A 22110-nucleotide genomic window follows, 5' to 3' on the forward strand; every position below is an offset into this window, starting at 1 on the left:
GAATCCACGAGTCTACATAGCTTGAGGACCTCTTCTATGTACGTGGTACAAGTCTCGCCAGAGAGTTGGGCCCTTTGGGACAGGGTCTGTTCAGCTCGCTTCTTCCTCGCTGCGGAGTCCCCAAAGCACTTTTTAAGTTATTGGACAAACGTATCCCAGGTCGTAAGCGCGTTCTCGTGGTTGTCGTACCACATGAGAGCAGTATTCGTGAGCGAGAACACAAAATTAGACAGCTGAGCGGCGCAGTTCCAGCCGTTATGTTTGCTCATCCGTCAGTACTGCTTCAACCACTAGTTCACGTCCTCACCGCCAGTCCCGACAAAGCTTGGTGGCTCCTCGTACAGTTCCGAAGAGCCCGTCGGCCTCGGAGCTTCAGTTTCTTGGGACATGCCTGCTGTTGAGGATGGTAGAAGTACCGCCAGTCGACGACAGCGACGAGGTTCAGGTGGTAGCGATTCCGTCGTTGGATGCTTAGATATCCAGCACCTCCACCACTCTGTTACGGGGTGTGTAGAAGGCGTTTATTTCAGGGAGCCGTAGGGCAAGTGGGTCCTAGTAGTGCACGTCGTCTTTCTCTTCCTCGCTGCTCTCCTAATGTTGTTGCTGCTGAAGCTGCTGCTCCAATACCCTTGACGCACTGTAATAATATCTATAATGAAACCCATGAATTTTGTACTGTACTATTTTTTCTATTTTTTTTCTGATTTATTTTGAGTTTCGTCCGCGGTCGTCTCAGGAGGAGAACCGGAAGTACTACACAAGAGAAAAGAGCGTGAGTCGATGCTTGTGCCACTAAGAACAAAGCCTATATGACTACTTCACTGCATACCAGCTAGGTCTCGCTATACGGGGTCTCCCGACTATCATGCACCGAGATTTAAAAATGTGGAAATACTGGGTAGCTGGACAAAACGAAGGTAATGTTTGCCGTCGCTTGGAGATACTCATATTATTGTTTAAATCCCGTCTTATTATATAATTAGTCTTGATTAATTAATAAACTTTTCAAATATTGTAATTAGATGAAAAGAGTCAATGAGAAAATTGGAGAGCAACATGAAAAGCTCCCGATGCTGCTTTGCGTTTCTCAATACGTGCTACATAAAAGTTTTTCCGAGCGGGAAAGGAGCCTGCAAATGCACGCAAAATTGCCGCACGACTGGCCGCTCCAGTCAGTTTGCGTGTATTCGCGGGCTTCTTTCACGCTCGGAAAAACGCTTTTATGTAGCACGTATTGAGAAACGGAAACCAGTATCGGGAGTTTTTCATGTTGCTCTCCAATTTTCTCATTGACGCCCTTAATTTAATTGTCATATTTGAGAAGTTAATCAAATATTTAAGACTAATTATGTAGTTAAGCAGAAGGAAAAAATAGTCTGAGTGTCTACAAGCGACGGCAAACAACATTACCTTGGTTCTGTTCAGGTATACGTGGTATTTTCGTAATTTTAAACCTCGGTGCATGATAGTTGGGACATGCTGTATAGTTAACGCTGAAGCAATGCGCCTTATATGATTATTTTCAGTACTCTTTCGTAGTAAGCCGAGAGAACGGTAAATCAAATGTTTACCAATCATTCAACTCCAGTTCACAAGTCATATGCAGCACTGCCGAAGGTGCGAGGCGTACACAGGCAATATCCTTGCGTAGCGGAGTATAGTTCTGGGCGCAACTGTCCAATTATTGGCGGAATTAGAGAGTTTTATTTTTGCTTCGTACATGATAAGTTACAGTGACACGTGACATGTTAGGACCGTTGCACTTGCACGCGTCGCATACTGCGAATAACTGTGGCGGTGAGTAGACGACACGACTCGGATGAACACATGACATTCGGCCTTCCTTTTGACTAAGAAGTCCTACAGTTTCTACAATGCTGCAAACGACTTGTGAGATGGAGTATAAATTAGGTTACAGGTCTCGACAGGAAGCAGGCTGGAGACCTACGCGAAATTCCTTTTGCATTAAACGGTGTCTAACAGGGATATCATCAAGTCCTGTTATTGTCGATGGGCCGACTAGGGAACAAGAAACCGTGCAACATCATCATTGTTAGAACCTTTTAAAATATTCGTATATCCTGCTACACAAAAAGAAAAAAAAACTCTAAAGGGCTGTTTTTTAATAAAGCTCTGTGACCAAACCATAAAAGTTGAGAATCCAAGAAAAGAATCCACGCAGAGACGCCTGTGGGAGTTCTCTACGTGGGCGTAAGCACCGTGTCACTTGTTCATATCTCACGCAGCCCGTTTTCATTATCAATGTTATGGAACTTGACTCGACCAGTATAAACGACAGCGCTGCGGCGACACAAACTGCTGCGTACGGCGGCGGAAGGTGAATTGGCGACGCAAGCAAACTACTGCAGGCGGCGGCGCCAGGTGCACTGATGACGATCTGATCATTGTGAACCGTTATCGCTCTTTAGCGCCTTATCCATGCGCGTTGAACTATTACCTACCGTGATCAACCGTTCTCCGGCGGCGGCTGCGTATGGCGCGGCCGCGGGCCCTGCCTTGAAAGCGATCTGCGTTGGGGACAGAGTGCGCCGGGTGCTGACAGCTTCCTGTGCGCTGTGTTCTGGTCGCTGAGTTAACGTTAAAGCGAGAGGCAGCACGAAGGTCAATTCACTTGCCGGTGCGGACGTTGTATTGAAAGCGATCGTCTCACGTGGCGGACGGACGGGCTTCCTCGTTGGGTAGGCATAGAAATGCTTACGCCCTTAAAAGCTTTTCTGCGAAGCTTAAAGCTACATATCCTTATTTGGTCTGAGCTGCAGCTCACGTATACTATTTTATTGCTCAGTAGAATGCTGGAGTTGCCTTACTTTACGAGGCCATGAAACGCCCGCCAGTGGTGTCCGGCTGCGTATCTTTCAAAAAGAACGGGAGTCTGCACCACGGTGGTCCGCACACTCGCCAGGATGCGGATTAGGCGTCACGTGCCTCGGTCAAGCATATATAGGCACATACGCAGGACGACAAAGAAAAACAACAGTCGAGTTGGACGTTTTCTGTCGCTTGCTTATTTTTGTATAGAACGTTTTTTACAACACCTCTCACACCGATTACACGGACGACCGTGAACCGGGCGATGTGCCGCCAATGATACGAGTTTGGCAAATATTGCCAGACGTGGACGCGCCCTGTGTCGGAATGAGCCACACTTGGACGATAAGCCTGCTCATTTTTCAAGGGCGCGTATGGTTTTTATACTCTTCTTGTGGCAGGCGCACGATTTGCGTCACCGTCCGTAATACCTGTGTCACACATCCGGCTAAATATTGGTTCGATATTACTCGATGGTGCAGAAATAATTAGTGAAGACGTGCAATTATGTCAAGATTCGGCTAACCTTCTCTTTTGTTTGGTTTAGCTTACGCATCGGAAGAAATACAGAAGCAGTGCATCGCAAACACTCCACACTATAATACCGACGGCCGGTCCAAGGATAGGATTAATGGGATCGTTAATTGCGCAGCCACGCAATAAAAGCGAAAATAGTAACAACATAAACTTGAAAGAGGCACTATAGGCGTGAAGGGTCACACCGGGATATATTTTATTGGGGGCTCCCACGCTTTATGTTGTATGTTGCTTCTACCCCGGCCAGAAAGAGGCTGCAAGTGATACATATATGAAAGCTAATGGGCTGCATGCGTCCGATTCAGTGACAGGCGGCCATGCATCAGGCACTACTGATGCCGCGGCTCTATTGCAGGCATTTCTTCGCGGTCGATCCGAGAATGAAACGCACAGACGTTTGCACGCACGTTACTAGCAACAAGTTATGAGCGTGCACGTGTTTGGTATACGCTGAGAGTAGCCTGAGGTCATCGCCGCTAAGCTTCTAGGAAAAATTTTGCAATATTTGTAGCGTACAGCAAAGCGGTTGCTGGTGCCGTAAGGCGATAGATATGTCGCAGAGCAATAACCCTCATTGTTACTCACTGAAACGCACAGACGCACAACGAGATAAAAACGTTGAGTTTATCGCAGTAGAAAACGCATCAGTTCACGTAGCGCAAGAGGCGTTGCAGTGTATTAAAGCGGAACTTTTTGCTTAGTGGTGTTTCTTTCAGCCATAAGGCGGTCGTTCTTTTTTTTTCCCCTGCGTAAGGTTTTGTGAAGATACCCTCCTTGTTTTTCTTTTGAAGACAGATGTTTCGAATGAGGGCATTGAAATTCTACGAAAAGCACAAGACCGACGAAGAGAGAATGTTAGAGAGAGCGAAGGTGAGACAACTTGCTGAAATATTTCCGACTGCATTTGAAGGAAGTTAATTAGTTAATTAGTTAGGGGTTTTACGTGCCAAAACCACTATTTCATTATGAGGCACGCCATAGTGGGGGACTCCGGAAATTTCGACCACCTGGGGTTCTTTAACGTGCAGCTAAATCTAAGTACGCGGGTGTATTGAAGGAAGTGCGTTGCGGCGTCTAGGCGGAGGATTAATTCAAAAAGCCGCTGTGGTAGTTCAGTGGCTATGACGTTGCTCTTATAAGCACGAGGTCGCAGGTTCGATACCGCCCGATGCGGCCGCATTCCGATAGGGTGGGATGCAAAAGCGCTCGTGTAACGTGCTTCGGGAGACAAATAGAGAACCTCAAGGTGGTAGAAATTAATCCGGAACAGTCGTTCACTGTACGGCGTCCCTCATGAGTCGCAACTCACTGTACAGTTTCGGGACGCTAAACCCCACAATTTGATTTTTTTTTTAATATTGCCTGAATAGCATAGGCAAATGGTTGTTAATGGTCATTATCTCCCGTACTAAGCAGCTAGTGTTACAGAACTTGCACTGTCTTTCGCTAAAAAAAATACATGCAGTACAGGCGCTTCTCTCGAGGTGCACGAGCTGCCGCACGTAAAGAGAAAAAAGTGATGAAGACGACCACAGGAGGCTTTATTGGTTTGAGCTGCGCTTCGGGTCACTTCGACGAGAGAGCGTTCAACCGAAGGTCGTCTTTGTGTTTTACTAGCACGCGTCACGGCGTCTCTTCAAGTTTTAAGAAAGGCTCAGGAAAATTTAAATACGAGTGCCGACGAACCAAGACGAAGCTTGAAGGCCCGCTTAGCCGTCGTGACTCTCGTTTCTGGTCGTCCTCTCCTGTGTAGGTTACCCTTTCTTTCTTTCTTTCTTTCTTTCTTTCTTTCTTTCTTTCTTTCTTCCTTTCTTTCTTTCTTTCTTTCTTTCTTTCTTTCTTTCTTTCTTTCTTTCTTTCTCTTTTGCCTCCACACTTCACTCGCTTCCTCGCCAAATGGCACGATTCGCCCCCCCTCTGCGACGCGTAGGGCACATGCCAGTGGGACCACCGGTAAACTGGATGTTCCCGAAGCAGTGGAGAGAAGGCCTTCGGAGATGTCCCGACCGCTCGGAGCTTCCCCCCACCACTGTACACGCGCCCGTATTGTGGCCGGACCAGCTGTACACGCGCCGCTGAGTATTTCGGAAAGGGGAGGGAGCGCACAGTTCGCGCACCTCGCCTGTGCGCAGTTTGTACACACGCTGGCGGCCCTCCGAAAAGAAGTGCGACGCTCCGGCTCTCCCGACATTCTACATGTCTTTCTTGATTTACTTTCGCGCTTCTCTCTTGAACCCTTTCCCGGTGGCGTGCATTGCCACTGGTACCTCCCTCTCCTAATAAAAGGGTGCGGCCTGGAGATTTCTATAAGAAGCGCTGCAGTCGACCGCACTCCAGACTGATCTTCGCCGATTCACATCGCGGTTTAAGTGCCCGCAGGAAAGCGGACTTACCTCACTCGGCTTCGGGAAGCCGCCGGTTGCACAAGCTTGGCGCTTGTGCACTGTTTGCTTAGGACTCGCCGACTCACCGCCTCGCCCTAAATGCCATGAGGTCTAACATACATTTCAAGGTAAGAATGATCAGGCATCATTTGCTTTAGTTTTAAAACAAAAAAGCTACACCTAGCTTGGATTTACTTACTTCTTACTTACTCTTTAGAGCGACGGCTATCTTAGGTTCATGCATAACGTGTATCGCCGAGTACATGGGCAGAAAGGTACGAAGTGTGAAGAGTGATGCCTCTGACTTATGTGAGTGCTAGCAAGTTATTGTTAGGATGGTCTATACGGGCTGATTATTATGGCGTCTGGAAGTAGGTATTTGTAAAAGCAACGCCTTTGTATTAGAGGACGTGACCTTAGAGAGCTTGCTTTACTGGTGAGCCTTCTAGTATAGCCGTGCGATGCCCAACACGCACGTCAACCCAGGTGCCATGCATTGTTAGCTTTGGAATAGCCCGGTTTCCCGACTGAGGGATCCGTATATTTACTCGATGCGTGCTCTGCAATGATTAGGAGAGTCGGAAACCCGTACGGTGGCTTTCATAGCACTGTGACAATCACCATCGATGCTTTCGTCATGTCTCCGTGAAAAGTGTTGACATCGGCTGAAGGCGCCGAGCGTATTCGTAAAGCAATGATAGCTGAACATGCGCATAATAGCAGTTAATAAGAAGCACATGCTCAGCTATCGCTGCGTGAGTTCGGGTATATATATATACATGCGTTGAACGATACCTCCCCTTTCACATATTTATTTCTTTTTACTGCTGTTTGTGTACGTTCCGTCTGTTTTTTACATTGATCATGCTATTTCTTCAGCTGCCGCACATTGAGTGCGTACGTCTGATTTTTCTTAAATATCATGTGTCACGCAGAGCAACCATCGCGCAAATTTTCATTCCAAAGCGGCTGAAAACAGCATTTTTAACTCACATTTATTTAATGTTGAAGTAAGGCCGGCAGTACCAAAAGATGCCTGTGGAAATTTCATTTACATATATATATATATATATATATATATATATATATATATATATATATATATATATATATATATATATATTGCATAACACTGTTGACAGAGGTGACGGGATGCGGAGCGTGCTGCCATTCCGTGTGGGGACGACGACCCGAACGCGTGACTTCCGAAAAAGAACCCCCTGAGGAAAGAGCTCATTCATGACAAGGCGTGCGCGGTGAAGCGGGGATAAAAGGGTGCATTATGGGTGCCACTTCGCACCTCCGCTTCGGGGGAAAACGCATGACGTGACATAAGAGAGCGAACTTCATCGTGCTGACAGGCGGAATTTGTGACACTGCGCAAATGTGGCCACCGACTTGAAATTTATCCGCGAAGTGTGGGCGCGTCGATCTGCGCAACGCGTCGCGTTGCCGCTGTATGCTTCACCGCGATTCAGCCGCTCAGCCTTCTTGCGTATGCGTCTGTCCTGCAGACGTGCTGCAGCTGTCACTCGAGACATCATTACAGGAGCTCATGAAATCACTAGAGGGGGCACGTGCATTCATCAACAAAAATTAAGTGGAAGAAGTGAACTTGGGCTGGCTGAACATCTTATGCGAATATTTTTTTGCTTAATGGACCAAGGTTACACACGCCACAGATTCACGCCCACTTGAGACCATTATACTACGTAGTTATCTGTAGCATACATGTGTGGTTCCTCAGGTTACATTTTCTCTTTCGTCATTAATTTTTCCAACTGTTTTTTGAAGTTGCGGAAATGAATTCATTAGTCAAATCATTAAATATTTTTGGAATCTATACACTTTCGTTTCTTCATACTTAGTAGCAGAATAATGTACTTGAAAACGTTTTTTGTTGCTTAATAATCGAGGTGGAACGTATGCCTCTTTGAATTCATCACTCCAGTTATGCCACATACTAACCGTCCTGGTAAATAAATCCTCGAATGTACAAATTCTAATTCATGAAAAATATTATTGTAATGTAGTGTAGTAGCAGAAGCAACATTTTTAAATATATTTTGAGTAATTTACCAATCCAATTTTTCCAGCGCGCTGAACAGAAGGCGAAGATCGTTATGCAATAATAATAATAATAATAATAATAATAATAATAATAATAATAATAATAATAATAATAATAATAATAATAATAATCTTTATTAAGCGCCCAAGAAAATCAGTAGAGCAAAACGGGCCCATCTAAGTCAATGGTGACTTGTGTGACGTGGCCCGGCATCGTCAGCTAAGCGATGTGGTTGCAGTGCACATGCACAAATTTAAAAGCAACAAAGAAAAAGGGAAACAAATGAGCGTGATAAACGTAGATCAGGTTTCCAAGGCATCGAAACAAAAGCATAGAGTAATCACAACTGCGATAAACAAAAGGAAAATAAGTACATACATCTGTATTACAACATGTGTAATAGATTCTTCCATTTAGACCGAGAGTCCACAGAAAAATAGTCGTCTGACAAATTATTAAATATCTTGGGGACATACACGCAGCGTCTTGCTGCTCCGTGTCTAGTAGATACGCGCGGTGCAACGAAGCGCTTTTCTTTGCGCAGCGGTCGCGGGGAGGCGTGCGGTTGCTTAAATTCATCCTTCCAGAAATGGCGCAGCAAAACTGTAGAAATGAATAAAGATTGAAAGGATGGGAAACCGAGATCATGAAAAATATCTGTGTTTGATGGTGTCACGCGATTATACGCGACACTTTTTAATGTATTTTTTAAGAGGTTATCGAATCTGTCCTGCCAACGTTGGGAGCAGAAAGCGAAAATCGTTATACCATACCTTAAGGTGCTTTATGCAAGGGAATGTACTATCATTTTTTTAGTCTGGAACGACACCAAACTTTTAATGTTAAAGAGTAAGCATGCTACTGATCTTAGTTTGGAGCATACATGCGCCCCATGATTAGGCCATGACAAGTCACTATCGAAATGAATGCCGAGATATATTTAATTGAGTTTGTATTTTCGACAGGAGTACACTTACAGGATAAGCAGTCTTGGGTATGAGGATACACTGGAATGACCGTGGTTGCAATCTTTATGGGATTTTTGAAGCATATAATTTTTGTCTTTTTTGATTGACTGTAAATAATAATAATAATAATAATAATAATAATAATAATAATAATAATAATAATAATAATAATAATAATAATAATAATAATAATAATAATAATGTTTATTTCGCCTTAAGATGTACATCCTTTGCAAATTGCCAAAGGATGTGTTGACATCTGTTATCGCAACAGGTTTTCCATAAATGTGCTCTCAGCTCAGTAGGATAAATTCGATTGTTTCTCGGACTTTTCATTCGTTGGTCCCTCTCAACCCTAGACCCCTACAAATAAGGCGGAAATACCTTGATTACTTATTTTTGTATAAACTAATCCACAGCCACTTCTCCTGTCCGCAGTTACTGTCAGCTAATTCACTAATTTCACCAATAATCCTTTCTTTCGTGACCTCGGCTCTTGACTTCAGCTATATACAGGGTTGCTTGCCTTGTCAGATGTGTGACACACATTCTGCGTGCCTCGCCCTAACCTGCGTAATCCTAGCATTTTCCACGTGAATTCCTCTTGCACCTCTAACGCCATAACACGTCTTGTAACACAACAAAATAACTTGCGTGATGATCTCGTTATATTCAGTTCTACTATTTGTCCATTATCTGACTTCTGTCTCTGAATAATTCAATCTTTTGTTGCACTTTGTACTACTGTTGTTTAAGATGTTCTGTTTTGTTTTCCGGTTTCATGTTCTTTATGTAACACAAATGTACAACTATTAAGGCGTAAAGCTGTTCTTGGGCACTTTAAGAAAAATAAATAAATAAATAAATAAATAAATAAATAAATAAATAAAAAATAAAAATAAAAACCTACGATTCGTTTTCTTAATATGAATACCATGCCACTATGGGCCATATTTGACTGAAATGGCCTGGCTTCTTTCCCGATTGTACTTTCACAGACGTGTAGTTACTGTTCTGCCGTTTATTGCTTACGTCTCCTTATAAAGGTACAGAAAATTTCGCCTAATTCGGTATACCGAAAAGCACGCAGTGTTATTACGTTCTGACTTACAGTCGCCTGCAATTCCCTTAGTATTCTCAGTAGTGTCCTACACGGCTGTAAGAAGTTTTATGTACAAGATTTAGATAGCCCTGTTCCTCCGTTAAACTTTTATTTACATATTTCTTATCTGGCTCAGCGTTTTCCTTTATGCAACTTTTGCGCCAAACTTGGAATTATTGATCATTTTTAATTCTGCTGTAGATTTTCAGCACAAAGAAATCGACTTCTCGAAGCTCCGTTTCCACAGCCTCGGGCATTCCCTAATTTCACCAATAATCCTTTCTTTCGTGGCCTCGGCTCTGGACTTCAGCTATATACAGGGTTTCTCGCCTTGTTCGATGTGTAACACAAAAAAGACTGCTGCGATAATTTGATAAATTTATTTCTCTATTTAAGAGACAGAGATGAAACTGGGATATGAAATGTAGAGAGGTCAACTAGGCGAGCGTCCGGTTTGCCACCCTACTCCGGTGGAATGGGAAAGGCAAAATGAAGAGGAATGAAGGCAAGTGCATTGTAAGTAAGGCAGTAAGGCAAGGCCAGTGTAAGCACTGCACGCACGACGAACGATGCGCACGAGGTCTGTAAACGGTGACTCAGGCGGGTGCACTTCAAGAACCGCATTAGTGCGCAAATAGATTTTTTTTTTTTGCGCCAGCGACGGATGTAGCCATGATGCCAGTATGTTTTGCTCAAAGAATGATGTGAACTTCAGCCGATTCAAAATTATCTGGAAAGAAAGGCGTTTGACGTCGTACCGAGGACAGGTGCTTAACATGTGCTCGATGGTTTCCCGACACTTACAGGAGTCGCACGTCGCCTTACTATGGGGCATTCCAATACAATAAGCATAAGTGTTCGTGAACACCACGACCAGTCATATGCGGTAGAGCAATGTTGCTTCGGTTGCTTCGGTTGCTTCGCAGCGTTATTGGCAGTTGTGGCCGTAGCGAAGGGTCCAGGTTATGCAGCCGGCAATTGGAGACACTCGGAGAGTTCTCGAAGGCTTGCGTCACTGCACGAGCAAGCAGACGACGTTCCCTTGCAGCGTCCGTCCTTGTCAAAGGAATTGGAACAATGTGGATGCATTCAGTGAGACAACTGGCCAGCCTTGTCAGTGATGTCGTTGCCGGCGATGCTACATAGACCCAGAAGCCACTGAATGATGATGTCGTGCCCTTCTTCAAGAGCACAATGATAATTTTCGTCATGCCATATATACCATCTGTAACGTAAGGCCAACTGGAGGCTGTGAAGAGCTACCTTTGAGTCACGAAACACGTCCTATTTCTTTGCCGGTCCATTGGTGACACTTCAAACTAGCACGGAGGGCTACAAGTTCTGCCGCCGTAGATGTTATGTCTGACACCTCCAATTTAATTGTGGCCTGTTCCACTGGAATCACAAAAACAGTTGCTGAGCTGGTAGGCGTAGTCGAACCGTCGCTATAAAAATTCACGTGGTTTTGGTATCTCTGGTGCAGTAATAGCATCGTCAGCCGCTTATGACCAGGGAAGAATGTTCGGTATGCCTCACAATTTCGGAAACAGCTAGGTAAACTTGAAGCTGTCGTATGTACCACATGCGAAGTTAAGGTTTTTTCCGACGGTATACATTCTTAATGACCAGAGATCACTCGTGAGAATTTAAAATTCCAATGACAATTCTGAGCTCCATCCATTCTTTTCCAAGTAATTCTAGCTTGTTCCTTCCTTTTATTCTTTTTTCTTCTCCTTTTTTCCTGCTTTTATTCGCTGTGTTCTTCCTATGACTAACTGACTGCTGGACTACGAGTGCTTCTTATTTCTCTAATTATAAAATATTATTCACAAAATTTCTAACTTTAGATTATCATTATTTTTTTTCATTCGATTTTTTTATACCATAACTTTTAGCCGCAGTTGTTTTATATTTTTACCTTTCTTGTTTTCTTTTTTTCTTTGCAGCATGCAGAACTCAAACCTCAGTGTTCTTCCTGGGCACATTAGATAATTTATTGAGTGATTATTATTTTTACTGCTCTTTCTTCGCTGCCGACGTACTCGCGCCCACCTGTTTATTTTGAAACTCCTTTACATTATCGTCACTTGCCCCGAACTCCTATGTATTCCGCGCAAGACCACCAGGGATCACAGACTTTTCCATGTTCCCTCCTCTCATCACCAACACTGAACCGTCCACAACATACTCAATCTTTAAGACTGTTATATGAATTTTGAATTCTGGGGCATTACATGCCAAAACCACAATTTGGTTGTGAGGCACGCCGTAGTGGGAGACTCCGGATTAAATTTGTCCATCTGGCGATTCTTCAACGTGCACCTAATACATGGGCCTTTCTGTATTTCTCCCCCTATCGAAATTCGGCTACCGCGGCCAGGATTTGATCCCGCGACCTCGTGCTTAACAGCCCAACACCATAGCCGCATGCCACCGCGACCAGCGCGCTTATTTTCATGATGTCGATATATTTCATAGCCTACTGCAATTATTCTTTTCCGAGCTTTGTGTAGTTTCATAGTTTCACACATTGTTCAAATGCCTTTCGCCTCCTTTTTCTTGTATATTTACCTTGCGTTTTGCTGTATGTGCACTCTTATTTTCATGTTTTGATTCATTATTTTTGTTTTCTCGTATTATGCCTTGTTCTCACTTTTTGTTTATACTTTTGCTCTTTCCCTCTCTCTTTTTAGTGCTTATATTCTCTTGTAACTTTTTTTATTGTTGTTTTAAGGCATGCGTGCGCCGGCACTCAAACTTTCGGATTGTTCTTGAGCACGTTAAGTGACTGATTGATTTTTTATTATTGCTATCACCATTATACACCTCCCCCCACCCCCCCACTGTTTCCTTCTAAATTTTTCGCTTTACTGCCCGCTTTAGCCCAATTAAAAAAAAAATTAAAAATTTAAATCAGACCACAATCTGATTATGAGGCACGTCGTAGCGGGGAACTTCGGATTAATTTTGACCAGCTGGGGATCTTTAACGTGCACCCCATGCACGGTACACGGGCGTTTGTGCATTTAGTTCTTATCGAAATGCGGCCGCGGTGGCCGGGATACCATCCCGCGGCCTCGTGCTTATAGTAGCGCAACGCCGTAGCCACTAAGCAACCACGGCGGATACCCGCCTTAGGACAATGCCCCTCTGCGTGCATGTGCCATTGTTTAGTGTCATTATCACCAACGGGGAAAAAGTAACTGGTGTAGGGCCGCACACTTACCTTTGACGTCATAACGTGTGTTACAAAGCGCGTACGAACAAAATATCTTTGTTCGTACGCGCTGTACGTATAACTGGTGCACCGTATTGGTGCCCAAGTGGGAAGAGACGAGCGTAATCGAGGTGACAGAAAAAATTCAGACAGAAGGATGACATTCGGCAATTCATCCGTTCAGCGCGCGGGACGAGGGAGAGAACATCGACGGGTGTCCGTTTTGCAGGCAGTCGATTCGACGATGATCAGCGGATCTATCGGATATCCTATTTATACAATTATGACACTTCTCAAGCTTGCCTTGTGCGTGTAGGGAAGCATGACCTTACTCCGTTAGCTAGTTAATGCTCGGAAGCTAACTACTTGGCTCGAACACCGATACAAGACCTCTTGTGTATATATACCTGGCGAGCTGCCCGTACTGCCCGAACAGCTACGTTTCCTAACTGAACGCATGGCTTGTAATGCTGCGAAAAAGTACGAAGAATTTGTCATTAGCTTTTGAAATACGTTTCTTTTAACCATAACCGGAGGAACACATGAGTAGCGATACAAAGATGACGGGTCATCTTATTGCTATCGCGACATTTATGGTATGCAGGGAATATATACTTCTAGCCGGTGGGATATACGGTATCAGTTTTTGTAAACGTAATGGCCGGCCTCACACTTTGTTGACGTCGACGATTTTTGCCTAGCATACAAAGCGCGAAATGATGGTCCAGAACGGCGCGTTATATACCATTTTAGTCCGGTTTCGTTGCCTTTGATATGGCACAAAATGTTGTGGAGCTTCTTGAAGCAAGCGTATGCTCCCGTATTTGTCGCAGAAATTTTCGCCTTTATCGGTCGACACCTTCGAAGTTCTACGCGCAAGAGAGGTGTGCAAGAAACCTAGAGAAAAGTAAAGAAAAATAAAACACGAATTAATTAAGAATTCTTGCGGCTTTCAGCCACCGATTGCAAGGTCACAGCTTTAATTCCCAGTTCTTGAATCGGCATCTCAATGAGAACAGCCACTAGGGCCACCGGCTCATATTTGAGCCTTACGCGACCCAATGAACGTTACGAAGACGCACGAAAAAGTAAGGTATTTTTGAGTTGAACATGGTGTAGCGAAGATAATGTTATCGAGTTATTAGCTGTTTCTGACGTTGGCGGTGTGCGTCCACGTTATTGACGTTCCGAATGCGCGTGTGCCCCCCCCCCCCCCCCCCCCCCCTCGTGAAAGTCCCATAGCACTAGCGTTTTCTCTCCTGTGATATACGATGGTGCGCAGGGGAGCGTTTGTGCGGAGCTGATAGCTAAAAACAAAAATATAAAATAATAAACGGCTTCACACCGTTACGAGATACCGCAGAATCTTGATACTGTTCACAGTGCACGTATACTAATGTTGTCGACAGCGGCTCGGTCGCAAAAACAGCGTGAAAGAGAAAACTCAGGGGATCCCAAAGAGACGTGGCGCACCATGAAGTCGGAACAGCGCTGGCCCCTGCTGAGCCGTTTCACGTTACAGCCCGCGTACGAGAGCGAGAAATGTGACGCACGCCCGGCAGAGAAGGGGACGCGGGTCGTCCGGACGCCTTGTGTGGTGGGCGTCTGTAGTCCGCAGAAACTGTTGTTAGCGCGTTTTAATCAGACGGGCGTAATTTAGTTAATAATACAGATAACTCGAAAAATACACTTCCAGTGACTTCACCCGGCGACGACGCTGAGAAATTAGAGGACAGGCACTATGTGTGCGCTGTGAACACCAATGAACCGTTTCCTACTCGGCCAAGCTTCAGCTCTTGCCGTATAATTGTCACAGATTAAACAAACATGAAAGAGGGCGGAGCACTTTTGCGCCAAGCGACACAAAATGCCTATCAGCACGAGGAGGCAAATTTTGTTTGCGTCTTCGTTTGTTTGTTTTTACTGCTAAGGGCAGTCGTGACCAAGGAAATCGGTCAGTCCTGATGGTTCCTTTGTCATGCTTTGCTTCAAGCACGGCAAGAGGTGACGCATGAAAAGATATGCGACTGACCTGCAATATAAGCAAAAATCGTGCGTTCTCAAGCCGAGTATTTTGCGTTAGCGAACGTGCCTAATACAGGCATTAGGCTTCATTACAGAGAAAAAGATCGAAAAAGCGAGACAAGAAAGACGAACATGACTTTCTTGTCTCGTTTTTTTCGCACAGTTCCCTCGTAACGAAGCCAATACAAGAAGTTCAAGTTCCGAACCTTCTAATGCATTTGGCGTTGACAAACGCTGACAGCCTGTGTGTGTTGATATATACATATCTGCGGCTGCATTTTGTTGGGGGCTAAATTCGGAAACACCCGTGTACTTATATTTGGGTGCATCTTAAAGAACCCTAGATGGTCCAAATTATCGAGTCCCCACTACAGCGCGCCTCATAATCAGATCATAGTTTTGGCACGTAAAACCGCAGAATTTATATATATATATATATATGGAATTAAAAATGAAAAATAAATAAAATAATTATGTATGGAATTTTTAAAAATGGCCTGTTGGAGATCATGTAATTCTAGTCCTTGTGTTGGATTATTGGGGGAGATAGACATTACTTACATGAAAAATCGAAACACGTATTCAACAAATTAACAAAAATCTACTAATTATCTTTTGAATTACTTTACGGCACGTATTGCAATATAGTGCAATAGGTGCGTCGGCAAGGCGTATCCACTTGCAATGAATTTCCAGAATGACACCAGTTTGGAGATATGCGCCATCAAACTTACCTTAAATATGCGGCTTTGTTCCACTTACATTTTTTTAACGAAATGCTCTTTTATGCATTGACGCACATAGGTAATTGGAACGCCTGTGAATCTCGCTTCACACTTTGGGAAATAATATCTCGAGACTGGTGCTATCCTGGAAATTAATTTGAAGTGGATTCATCCTGCAAACTGACCGGCTGCAATTCGTAAATTGCAATATGTACTGTAAAGTAATTAATTTAGAATTTAATTATTGAATTTTTGTTCATTAGTTGAATATATGTTTCGATTTCTCATGCTAGTAATATGTATGGCTCTTCGGATAATGCAGCTAATTGACAATAATCGTGCTATCGGCCACGCAATTTTTAAAAATTTCGTGAAACTTAAATATGATCACCCTGTCTATATGCAAGCACGTGACAGCAGAAATCCGTCCTCTGTCATTATCTGCCAGCGGATAAGCGCATATGGGGCCCCCTATATCATGCACGCATTTAAGCAAAGCGCATTGCCGCCACGCATTTCCTGACGAAGGCCCGACCCCGGCCGAGACGTAGAAAATAAGACATCGTTTTTAGTACGTGCGTCTTCAACCTACAAGTGCCTGTTCAACTGCCGAATCCCCGACAGACTCCCTCTTTATATATATATATATATATATATATATATATATATATATATATATATATATATATATGTGTGTGTGTGTGTGTGTGTGTGTGTGTGTGTGTGTGTGTGTGTGTGTGTGTGTGTGTGTGTGTGTGTGTGTGTGTGTGTGTGTGTGTGTGTGTGTCCACATGCGACACGAGCGCGACTCACGGCGCCAGAAGGAGCGTCAGGAGCAGATGTTGATGATTATTAGTTATTGGCATCCCCCTTCGAAATGGGGGGGCGACAAGCAGTCACCTAGCCTGCTTGAGCTAATCAAGTAACCTATAGGTATTAGTCTAGCATTTTGGTCTATGTGTGCCTAAGCGTACTTAATAAAGGCCACCTCGCGGCAGTAGCGTTATCTTCGTCTCTTGCAAGCCTTGCTTTTAAAAGGGCGGCGCTGCGGATAGCACGTAGCAATAGAGCAGTTTGGCACTACAATAATGATGAGGTGGTGTGAGGAATTCGGAAACGACTAATGGTGCCGTAGCTAACGTCCGCAAACGATATGCTGTGCTTTAAAGCAGAGGTCTTCGCGGGGCTGGAAGTTCACCAAAGGCTGGTGAGCCGATTGGCATTGCGAGCCCACGGTAAAGCCACAAATGGGGCAGTCGGTGTGACAAGGATTAGGCCTCTGTTGAAGTCAGAGAAACGCAAAGCAAAATTAGTTTTGAAGAACGACTAAGGAACATGGATGAAAAGAAATGAGTGGTTAAAGGGCACAAATATGAGTACCTCAAAAGCTTGGAAATTGAATGGAGGAAGTGGTAAGAGAAGTTCCCAACCAAGTACATGGTAATTGAAAGTGCAAATAGGCAACCCGGAGTCATCAAAAAGAAAGTTACAGATACATAGATGGAAAAGATGGAAACAAAACACCATGGCGATTTACAAATGCAGCAAGAAAGCCGGGAAATGCCAAGATACTAACCCAGCAAGACCCGTAGGAAACGTGCACCTTCCAGAAAGCGTATGGAAGCATTAACTGGTCAGCAGTCAAGACAAGAAAGAAGCATTTAGAGTATCACGTGTAGATCACGTGTGATTCTCTAAACGTATGCAGGAGTCCGATGCTTACACCATCGCTGTTTGCAGTAATTCAGCTAAAGTAATCCGGATCGTTCGAGTGGGGCGACTTTATATGCCTTTATATGTTCGCATCCTGGTAAACTCTTAGAAAAACAAAGCAGAGGAACAAAAAGTGGTAACCTCTTCGGCACTTTAAAGCTACTGGCTGCAGTTAGTTAAGTCTCTTATCCCCAGGTGGATTATTTTACACTTGATGCAGACCCCTGCGCAGGCATGCGTGTTAGTAGGGCGCCTTACAAGTAGTATAGTCTGAGTTTGTCAGATGCTCGTACGAAATAACTCAAGCAGAGTTTGAGTTCTGCGTATGCACAGTGTCGCTGGCCCGACTCTGTGGTTACGCTAAGCTACGTGTTTCAGTTATTTATAAAATTCTGCAGTGGTGATCATCTACCGTCGTCCTTTTTTACTGCTACATATCAGCTATGGTTAGGACGTAGAGACTATGTTTCCTGCCCATCCCTTCGTCCGTGTGCATAAACTGCCTCAGCTGTTCCGCCGGAGCCCCGGGGAAACCGCTGCTCGGAGTAGGGGAAGGGGGGTGGGGGAAGGAACGCCGGAGCTGCGCAGAACGATGTACAGAGGCCGAGGGAGGGGAAGAAAACGCCGTGGCGCGGATCGCTGTATTACTGAAAGGAGGAAAGGAGGCTTGGCACGAGGAAGAGGCACGTGTCTCGGTGCAGGATGCTGCCACAAGGCAAAGCTGCTGGTGTTAGTGATGCGGAAGTTTCGAAAGCTAGGGGAAAGTGGCCAAGTTAATGACATTGGGGGTAGTTCATTTCTATTTATTTATTTATTTATTTATTTATTTATTTATTTATTTATTTATTTATTTATAGGTATACCACAGGCTCCGGTCGGTGCATTGAGTGATGGCGGGATAATACAACAATATACATAATGAACATGAACAAGAACAAAGAGAAGTAGCTCTTAGCAGCAAAAATGGCATCATTATACATTTTTAGGACAAGAAATATGCACACAAACACTCACTGACGTGTCCTCGGTTAGAGATTGGAACAATGGTATCTGGAAGATCATTACAAAGTGCCATTGGCGTGGCAAAGCCGAAGAATTAAAAAGCATTAGCTTTTACCAAATATGCGTTGCAAAACAGCTCTCGCAGTAAATGAGCCCAAGAACCGTAAGAAACTATACGAAGCCTGCGTTAATATTTTGCTCCCTTATTTCTCTTTCGCGACCGGGCTTGCACATCGATGACCTCGCCGCCTTTCCCTTCTTGGCTCTCACTTCTTTGACACGATACCGTTGAAATATTTGCGCCCCTCGTCCACCTCGCTCGCGCAATGACACCTCAAAATGAGACTCTTGGAGGAATTTTGTCTTGTTTTTTTTTTTTTGTTATTTATTACGCCACTTCACCTTTCTCGGCTTCTCCAGCGTGGTCAGCAGAATGTATTTTGGTACAACTTCCTTCTCGAAGAGATTAATGATAGAAGGAGAAATCGCAGATCTCGACATGCGCTCATTGGAGTGGACGTGGTCTGGCGTCAATTGGTAGTATATGATACATGTACGAGTGCTTGCTTCCAACACCAAAGGAGTCGCGTTCGGAACGCTGTGGTGGCCTTAGCAACTGTGTTTCGTTTCCACGTTTCCCACTCGCAGGTCGCGTACGCGTGGTCATCCATGCATTCAAGCTAAGGAATGTTATTGCTTTCGAAATTGAGGCTGGAATAGTATATTCAACTGGTTACACTTCACATTAGCCATAGGGATTCTTAAAACTCCGAATGGAGCATTACATTAGTGATCTGGAAAATATTATTATCTACAGGCTTATTTCTCACACTTCCCAACCCGCGCCGTGAGGAACAAAAAAAAAAACAACGACGTGTACGTTGATTCCAGTTTAACAGCAGAATAGAACTTGTTGATATGACGCAATGCATTAAATTTAATTGACGCAATGCGCTAAATTTAAGAAGGGGCACACTTACGAAGCATATTTACTCGCCAAATTTTCGGTCTTGCCACAGCCAAAATGCAAGCAAGTAAACGTGCTTTTCGCATAAATATGCCTCCTTCACTCTACACACTATAATTACCGTGCCCACCTAAATTTTTCTTAGATCACCCCCTCACCCACACACACACACAGATATATATATATATATATATATATCGCGTGTGTGTGTGTGTGTGTGTGTGTGTGTGTGTGTGTGTGTGTGTGTGTGTGTGTGTGTGTGTGTGTGTGTGTGCGGTGGTGATCTAAGAAAAATTTATGTGGGCACGGTAAGTACAGCGTAATTAAAGGGACACTAAAGGTTACCAGAAACTCAAGTTAACGTGGAAGAGCAATGTTCTAGAACGTCTAAGGCGTCAATATAATCGTGAACAGAGCTTTAGTAACCGAGAAATTGAGGTAAATGCATGACACGATTTGAGACCCCCCAGCGACATTCCGGTACTAGCCCGATGACGAAAGAACTCCTCATAATTTGTGTTACTAATACTCAACTACTCGTATTAAAAATATCATTTCATTCGATTATAAGACGGGAAAAAATGCTACTTGTCTACGTCTATTCGATTCTAAGAAAAAATAACATTTTGACGTTACCCGTCAGTAATATGGGTGGCCGAAAGGTTTCGTTTTCGCTCGACTCTGCGCGCTCGACTCTGCGCTGCTCACGCTTTGGAGTTTCAGTAGTTTCGTTATCGCGTCGTGCTGTGAGGGTTCTGCTGGCTCGCGAAGCTTTCATTTGGAAGAAGCAGCGAGAATGCCACGTCCATGTGATGTCATGGGAAGCCCTCGTTGCTTTCCCGCTCCGGAGAGCCGGTGTCGAGGCGCCGTCGTAGTATGCAACGACGCCGGGAGCGCGAGCCCTCAGCAGCAGGTCGCGCTCGTCGGTGCTCAAATCGCTGAAGTTGAGCCCACCATCGCGAGCCACTCTGTCATTGTCAGGGCCCATTGCGACGAGCGTCGAAGTTTGCGTCATAGAATGAAGTACCAGCTTATGGTCGCGCGTTTCTCCTTCCGCTAGCCACCATACTCCCGCTTTCGCTCTGCTGTCGGCTCTATCTTGGCTCTGTTTCTGGCCGCGCGTTTGCGTTTTGCGCAGAAAAGCCGTAGCGCCGTCTGCGGACGCCGTTCTACTCACCGATGGCGCAACGTCACTATGAGACCATGATGTCAGTACTCCTCGATCGGAGGGCGGGCGATTTGAACTGCGCTAGAGGAACGCGGTCGCTTCAGAACGCATTTTCTCTTAAAATAAGTCTCTCCTTGAAACGAAACAAGCGTTTAGAGGTTTCTGGGATGGTATTTCAACAGTCCACGTTGACTTAATAGTAACCTTTAGTGTCCCTTTAAGAAAGAAGGGGGCACATTTACGCGAAAAGCACATTTACTTGCTTGCATTTCGGCTGTGGCAGGGCCGCAAATTTAGCAATTAAGCATGCTAAATAGCTAATATATATATATATATATATATATATATATATATATATAGGGAGAGAGAGAGAGAGAGTATGTCGTGGAAGAGCTTTAACAACTATTTCCTGTAGTCGGATGAAGTAATCGAAGTGAAGCTGCAGATAAGCTCAGGGAGGTTTAGGAAGCATACTGTAAACGTTGAACCTGGCGTTTGTTGACCACAAGCTTTCATCTGCAGTTTCGCTAGCGAACTACGCTAGGTACTTACAGACATGTGCAGCAGGTGCGCCATAGATTCAAATGCGTTCTCTTGCGTGGCCAGCGTTGTGACAGCACTATGGTCGTGCGTGACACGGGTGGTGGCTCGTAAGACGCGGGCCACGAGGCACTCAATGCGGAATCAATTAGTCTCGCCTCGCTTTCACTTTCGCGTGCGCTTTTAGTTTCGCTACCGGCGAGCTCCTCTCGTTCCGTAGCGGCGGAGCGCATGCGAAAACGAAAAGGTGGAATTGCGCGCGCTCCCTTTGATGGCGCGTTTGCGCATTCATATGCATGTACGTAGACGCACTGAGGCAAAACGACGAATGGGACGCTGCCCGAACCGCGAACCACTGCAGCTAGGGAAAACGTAAATATTGCACCTGAGACCTCGGGAGTTGGCATTCGTTCAAGTTACCTCTCGCGACGTGGTACCAGCTTTAGGTTTTTCCTCCTCACAGCCGATGCTAACAGCTGCGGGATCTGTCTGGACTGCTTAGTTCGTTGCGGAAGGTGATTCTTCGAGTCTCGAGAAGTGGTTGCCTGCAACGGATTCACGTGATGACTGAGTGGCAATGTAGGGAGTGCGCAGAATTATTTGTAAGAAGTCAAATAAAGATGTGGTAGGTATTTTATGAGCGATCAACGATGTCTGTGTGTGCGTTGAAAGGTTCTGTTGATTATGTATTGTATGTTTAACGATCGTTTTCCCACTCCTGTCTTGGCCCTGATTTGAACCGACAGTATGTGTAAAAAAAAAAAAAGGTTGTAAGCGCTTTGAAATACACCCTTTTTCTTCAAGGGCCAGCTGGGGTGTCATATCTTTTTTTCTTTTTTGTAGGAAAGAGCTCGCTTAACGA

At 44.6% G+C, this 22110-nt stretch overlaps 1 protein-coding gene across 1 annotated transcript in view; it reads left to right on the forward strand.

Annotated features, from left to right (window-relative positions):
* Positions 1 to 403: 403 nt before the first annotated feature.
* Positions 404 to 22110, forward strand: part of LOC142565899 (uncharacterized) — a 37926-nt gene continuing 16219 nt past the window's right edge. The window contains exon 1 of the mRNA XM_075676525.1: positions 404 to 445. Coding sequence (XP_075532640.1) covers positions 404 to 445 — 42 coding nt within the window. The remainder of the gene's footprint in view (positions 446 to 22110) is intronic.

Source organism: Dermacentor variabilis, chromosome 1, assembly GCF_050947875.1.
Source record: "Dermacentor variabilis isolate Ectoservices chromosome 1, ASM5094787v1, whole genome shotgun sequence".
NCBI lineage: Eukaryota > Metazoa > Arthropoda > Arachnida > Ixodida > Ixodidae > Dermacentor > Dermacentor variabilis.